A 7,309-nucleotide genomic window follows, 5' to 3' on the forward strand; every position below is an offset into this window, starting at 1 on the left:
AAATGTATGTAATGAGTCTAGAATTGTATTTTATTTACTTATTGATGAACTATTGTTTTATTTATGTATTTGTTCTTTACCTTCCTATGGGGCAACATGAGACTTTAGATTTATGATCAGCTGCAGCAGAAATAGTTCAATTTTTCCACAGATTTAAACTAGAAAATCACCTGTGCCAAGTGTGCAAACCTCTGCCAAGGCACCCCCCCCCCCCCACCCACACACACACAAACAAAGAAAGAAAATCCACATGGTGTTCTGGATTATCATCAAAATGTTCTAGATTGTTCTTGGTATCTTTATACACCAACCATGAAAAGTAAAAGTGAATCAGAGTTGATTTTTGAATCCATAAATGGGTTTTAATGTTAAAATGTAATATTTATTCCTGACCTCATTCTGGATCAGATCCAGAAGACATTTTTCATGATGGTTCACATCGGACCCCTTTATGACTGTGATCTTTGTTGCGTGAATCGAAAGCCTCCATTATAAGTAAATGGGAAAATCCAGATGTTTTTTTCATCCAAATCCAATTCATCCGATTGCTCTCAAAACTTAATGGGATTTAAGTTAGACCAAGACCCATCTTCAGATTTTTATTCAGATGATCCGTCGCACATTTTTTTCCATAATCCTGATAACAAACTAACGACAGACTTGAAATTTAGTCAGTCAAAAACATAACCTCCTTGGTGGAGGTAACAAATATATTGTAATAAGTTTATTATGGAAACCCTCCCAGATCAGTGGAGCGGACAAATACTTGACATGTAAGAATTAAAAACAGAATTACATTTTACACCCAGACACAATACATGTTCTAATGTTCATTCTTTAAAAGATTGTAATGTGTTTGTTCACCTTCCAGATTTCCACTGTTGAATTTCAGCCATAGGAGTGTAAAAATAGAAGTGAGGACCCCCATCTCCCTCGTCTCTCCCAGAAAGACAGTTTTTCCATTTAAAATCCGACTCCATGGCATTTAGCTGATTATTCCAAGATAGAGGGTTTTACTCGAGCAAACACCAGCATCTACATTCTGTAGCTGTATACACATCTCAGTGTGTCAAACACTTCATTTCAAGTTTCATCCAGTTCTTCACTTTGTCCTTCAGTCAGTGATTTTGCTTCTGGTACAAATGCACCAACATGACATAAAGTGGAGGCATTGTCCAGAATGGACACTGAACAGGTGCTTTCTTGAGGTCAGTGTTGCCAAAGGATGGGACACCTTGATGAAGTTCATGAGAACAGCAGTCATCAGTGTCCTCAGCAGCGAGTTGGAGAATGATATGAATGTTTGATCCATTAGGAGCTTAACTTGCACTGGTTTGGAGTCGTGTTCAAATCCTGTACTGCTTGTCTCCAAGATTTGGTTTGAACATTTTATCATTGATAAAGTAATGTCTTCGTATCCTGCAGTGCAGTCTGCATCAGCGAATGACATTCCAGCTGTTGGTCAATCTTCAGTGCCCCATACAGTCTTCTTCTAACCGTCACTGCTGATAGGTTCTCCATACAAGAAGATGTGACATCACTGCAGGCGTGGCCAGTACTGCGACATGTCGGCTTCACTTCCAGGAACTTGGACTGGAACTGAGACACCAGGGGAAATGAGACCTAGGGACAAGAGAAGAGTTATAAGAAAGGCGTGGTTAAGAACATTTTCAATCTTCTGTATCTGTGTGGCCCCGCGATGCACCGGCAATGCACCTCTCTCCCAAAGCAAGCTGGGATAGGCTCCAGCTACTCCTCTGACCCGCAAAGCAGAAGAAAATGGATGGTTGTATCTGTGTGATAAGTTTTGCCAAAGCAATTTGAATTGTTAGCTTCAAGACTGAAATGATCAAAAACATCTCTCTTTTTCTGTTGCCGTTTGTAGGAGACCAGCCTCTGCCCCGGTCTGTGCACCTTCGTCACTCAGTCAAACGCTGGCTCCTCGTGTCTCCTCAGAGGTTGTCCTTTTCGGTGATCTGAATCGGGATATGTCTAACCCCCCCGTCTTAGTTGCACAGCAATTCCATGCCTTACATCACTTTAGAATTATAACTAAACCTACCAGATTTGATTTGACAGCTGCCACACTGATCAACCTTATTCTAACTCGTGGCTCCGTCTAATCATCAATCCAGAGTCGTCATTCAAGACTGGAGTGATCACTGCGCCATTGCATGGCATGATTCTAGGTTCTGTTCAAGGTTTCTGCCTGTTAAAGGGTAGTTTTTCCTTGCCTCCGTTGCCAAAGTTCTTGCTCTTGTGGGTCAAGTTGGGTTCTGTCTTTCCCTGCTACTCCTGTAAAGTTCCTTGAGATAACTTTCTGTTGTGATCTGGCGCTATAGAAATAAAATTGAATTGAATTGAATTCACTTTGGGCTCTCAATCAAACACCCACTTTCGATTGTAATTAAATATCCTCTGAAGAAGTTTGATATCCAGGTCTTTCTACAAGAGATGGCTGCCATGAACTGGGAGAGAATTAACCTCATCCCCTCTATGCATGAAGCCCGGACGTTAAAACCTAGTAGTTAGTTATATTGTCTTTAACTGTACAGAACTAGTACATGATGAATCAAAGTGCAAGGAAGGTGTCTTCATCATTTCCTTGGTGGGCCCAATAGGTTCTTGTTTCATCGGAGCCTCCACCGCACCCTTTCATGTGGTACACAAGGCACCAATCCCAAGAGATGGGATTGATGTCTGTTCTGTCTCATTGTTTTAATGTGTACAGGTCAGTTCCTGCAGAGGCAGGAGAGCCGGGTCTAATTTCCAACGGTTGCAACTTCCTACCTGTTGATGATGGTCCAGAAGATGTCATTGACTGGCTGTTGATATGATGCTGCATGTGTGGAGGCGTATACGTCTCATAGCTTCTTCCATTCACAGTGGTACTGCTGGGCAGCATGCAGGAATAAGAGGTTTGGCTGGAAGCCTGGAAACATAAATGAATATCAGCATTGTGCAAAACCCTAATGGGCCATTTTCTACAAGGCGGGGTTCAAAAAGGTTAGCTGTGTTCTTTAAGCCTCATTTTAACCCTCTGAGGTAAATCTGTGTTTTTACATATATATTATATAGGACACTTTAAGCGGGGATTTTAATTAGATATTGATTAATTAATTAAATGCCCTGGTATTTAAGAGGGATAAAATCGTGCTAGTTTCCTTTTGTTAGCAACAGAAGTTAACACAGTAATGGAACGGAACATCTCAGATAGATGCTGACACGTGAAAATATTATCTCCAGCATTTGATTGCTTATGCATTGTGCAGGCTTCCAAAAAGATTCTTACTTGCATTGGCAGGCTGGCAGTCATACTAAAGCTGGGCATGGCTGGCAGGTTGTAGCTGTTTGATAGCACTGGATCCGATCTCCCCAACATTGATCCGGATGAGAAGGACACTAGACATAGAGCGAGCAGAGAGGTTTGGGTTTTAACCCAGGATGTGCAACATAACATACAGAACTGTAAGAAGTACAAGTAAGTATTTTCCTCTTTGTGCTTTTGGTTCATGTAAAACCAGCCGTGATATCTGACATTAGAAAGCAATACAGCTCAGTAACAGTTAACTTTAATGATGCTGGTTCTGTGACCAAGGGATTTTTTCATGGTGGACTGATATGCAAATCTCACACTTGAACCAAAGTCCTCAATACAATGACAAGAGTTGACTCTGAAAAGCACTTTCATGGAAAAAGTAAAAAACAAAAATTCAAATATTTTGTGATTTCCAGTGTTTCCAGCTCTAAATAGTTGTTACACCTTTCAAATACAGTAGACACATTTCAAAAGCAGTGTTTCAAGCTGAATCCAGACTCTTAAAATATATGCTCCATTATCCCTGAACATTAACCAGGCATCTTTGTTTCTCTGTAAGGTAATGAGTAATTTCTAGGCTAAAAGTGTACCTGGTGTTGTAGGCTGTGGGAGAGGCTGGTAAATGCTTGCGTTGAAGTTGCTGCTGATGGGGATGTGGTTGGAGGAGCTGGACACCTGACGACGTTGATTCCTCAGCTTCTCCTCCCTTCTCCACTTTGCTCGTCTGTTGGAAAACCAAACCTGTGTGTGATAAAGTACAGATGAGAAAAACACCATACTTATAAATAACAAAAGGTTACTTCTAGCCTACATATAAAAATATGTCTGAATGTCTGTGAAGATTTGGTTTGCCTTTGACTTTACAGCAACCCAAGAAGCCGCTCCACGCAACCAAACAAGCCGCTTCACTCCACACAACACAACTTATAATTTGGGCAAACACAATCTACAGTCCACAATATATAGCAATAACGGCCACTGATGGACTTTTCACTTTAAATAAGAAAGAGAAATTTATTTTTTAGGGCACGTCCTCTTTTCTCATTAAATATTGATTGTATTGTAATGTAATAAAAAAAAAGATGATCACACAAGTGAGTTTTAAACCTAAAGCATAATGAAAGATCGGTTCTACCTGTATTCTTGCCTCTGGAAGGTCAATTTTGTTGGCGAGGCGTTCTCTGGCAAACACATCAGGATAATGAGTCCTTTCAAACTCTGGAATAATACAAACCTTGTCATTGAATGACCGCATCAGGTATTCTATGTATGCTATGTGCTAACTTATACTCAACACTGCCATTATGTTCTATAAAGACTGTGCTACGTGTGATTCTCTGATCAGCATGAAGGTGATTAGATTGTAACTTTACATTTTTGGGTGAAGTGTTCCCTTTGAGTTACAGAAGATGAACAAAACTGCACTGACAGAAAATATCACATAGATTTGCTAACAGATGTAAGCATGTATGTTGGTGGAGAACATATAATGTGTATGTACCTGTACAGGTGACTAGTTACCTTTCTCCAGTGCCTCTATTTGGTCTTGAGTGAAAGACGTTCTGTTTCTTTGCAGTTTCCTCTTAAGCTGAAGCCTTATCTGCGTTTCCTCCGAGTCTTCACCATTTGAACTAACTGTGACGGCTTTCTCCCCCCCATCTGCCTGTGGACACTCTGTCCCAAGGAAGACAGCATAAAGGAATTTATTTTTATTTATTTATTTATTTATTTGAAAGGATAAAACCCCTTGAGATGAAACCATCTCATTTTCAAGAGGGTCCTCAATCAAAATGTGAGGATTGTGAGTTTGGGAGGCAAGACACCCCCACACTCTTACATATTATTATTGTTATTGGTTTAGTTGAGATATCGACATGCAGGCAATATACATTGACGGTGTATTACCGACATCCGCCACAGGAGGGAGTGTACTGCTAGGTGAGCACGCCTCACAGCGCTCATAGCAGCAACAGAGGCACGCAGAGCGCTTGTAGAATGCGGTGCAGGAGAACGATGGCGCATGTAAAGATGTTGTTTGTATCTTATATTACAGGTAAGCAGGCATAACATGTTATTAATAAGCACATGTAAGTTTAGGCAGAGTCACAGAAGGGGAAAGTCGGCCGTTTGTTCCCATTGCGCATGTGTAAGCAGGTATTAATTGTGGTTAGCCATGTTAGCATAGTAGCTAAGCTAAGTGTTTACCTGTGATAGCGTGACCTGCGAGGATGTGAAGTGTGTTTATAATAGTGTTAGATAATTATAGTCTGTGTAACTGGGGAAAGGGAGTATATATATTTTATAATTAAGGGGATTGTATGTTAAAAGGTATTCAGGGTTATGTTTTATACTTTTGCTAGGTGAGCACGCCTCACAGCGCTGATAGCAGCAACAGAGGCACGCAGAGCGCTTGTAGAATGCGGTGCAGGAGAACGATGGCGCATGTAAAGATGTTGTTTGTATCTTATATTACAGTAAATTCATTTCAAGACACACTGAGTCATTTTTGAAGTGTGCAACAAAATTGGGGGCTCGTCCGGGATCAGCGGTGCAACTGGAAAGACGGAGTGAGATTGCAGAGTCAACACAGAAGCCATGGAGCTGGAGCAACTGCAGGACCAGCTGAGTGAGATTCTGGTGCAGTTACAGTTTGAACAGCTACAAGATGTGTGTTTGCATGCTAAAATCTCCACTGAAAAACAGACCAGAAAGCACACGCTGATCAGATTAATAAATGAAGCGGCTGACACAGCTATTGAAGATGAGGAAGAGGAGGTGGCACATGAGTTTCTGGTCCGCTTAATAGCAAGTGCGAAGGAAGCAAGAGGAAGTGATGATCCATCACAGGCAGCAAGTGACAGTGACAGTCGAGATGCTACTGTGCTTGCCAACTTACAAGAACAATATGCAGCATTGCAAGTAAGTTTCCAGGCTTCCACAAAGAAAATGGAGGAGGAAATGAGAAAGCTTACTCATAAAGTAAGTAGCCAGGAATCAAGTCATGTTCTGCCGCAACCAGCCCATCACTTAGTTGCTCAGCCACCTGAAGTAACCATAAGGAGAGAGTTTAAAATAAATGGCCAAATTGGAGAAAGGGGCCAGAGAGACAAGCTGTCTTACTCAAACCTGGTGCATCAAATTGACATGGGACTAAAGAAAAATCACAGTGAGGCAGAGATTATTGAAGCTGTGGTTAGGGCCATAAACCCAGGCCTAAATCTACGCGACATGTTGGAGATTAAAGCAGATCTCACTCTTTCCCAACTGCGCACAATTCTGAGAGGACACTACAAAGAGGATAGCTCCACTGACTTATATCACCGCCTGATAAATATTACACAAGACAGTAATGAATCACCACAGAACTTTCTATTCAGAGCAATTGAGCTAAAAGAACGACTCTTAGCATCATCCAGGGAGCCTGGCACTGATGAGCAGTACAGCGCTGAATTGGTGCAGAGGAAGTTTCTGCGGGCTGTGGGAACTGGACTGATGAGTGACAATTTAAAGTATCAGCTCAAGGCTTACCTGGATGATCCAGCAGTCACTGATGATGTGCTAATAGCCAAGACAAATGAAGCAGCTAGCATTGAGTGGGAGAGGCAGCAGAAATTCAAAAGGAGCACCAAAGAATTGAGAGTAAGGGAAGTGAGAGCTGAGGCACCGACAATCCACGAGGCAACAGTGGGAGCAGCAGGTGGGCAGGAACGTTCATGTGCAAAAAGTAAAGTTGTTAAAGTTCAACCAGCTTTGTCTCACACAGAATCTGAGCTCCTGGATGCCATTAGACAGCTGAGAGGAGAGGTGGAAGAAATGAAAAAAATGGTGAATGAGTCTTCTAGGCCTTCTCCCCAGCAACAAGCAAGCAGAAAACGGGGCTGCAAAAACTGCCAAGACAGCAACAGAGGTGAGCAATGCGACCACTGCTTCAAATGTGGACAAAGCGGTCATTTATCCAGGGGATGCAGAACTGGAAGGAGAACGACAGAT

General features: G+C 41.8%; 1 protein-coding gene across 1 annotated transcript; it reads right to left on the bottom strand.

The window, feature by feature from the left end:
* Positions 1-1,537: 1,537 nt before the first annotated feature.
* Positions 1,538-6,549, bottom strand: LOC137916813 (paired box protein Pax-6-like). The gene is made up of 7 exons (XM_068759777.1): positions 6,543-6,549; positions 4,841-4,993; positions 4,455-4,537; positions 3,910-4,060; positions 3,293-3,402; positions 2,791-2,932; positions 1,538-1,623 (listed from the first exon to the last, which is right to left on the bottom strand). Exons 1-7 carry the CDS (start codon positions 6,547-6,549, stop codon positions 1,538-1,540), a joined length of 732 nt encoding a protein of 243 aa, XP_068615878.1.
* Positions 6,550-7,309: the final 760 nt, after the last annotated feature.

The sequence above is a fragment of the Brachionichthys hirsutus genome, unplaced genomic scaffold (genome assembly GCF_040956055.1).
Source record: "Brachionichthys hirsutus isolate HB-005 unplaced genomic scaffold, CSIRO-AGI_Bhir_v1 contig_1417, whole genome shotgun sequence".
Classification (NCBI taxonomy): domain Eukaryota; kingdom Metazoa; phylum Chordata; class Actinopteri; order Lophiiformes; family Brachionichthyidae; genus Brachionichthys; species Brachionichthys hirsutus.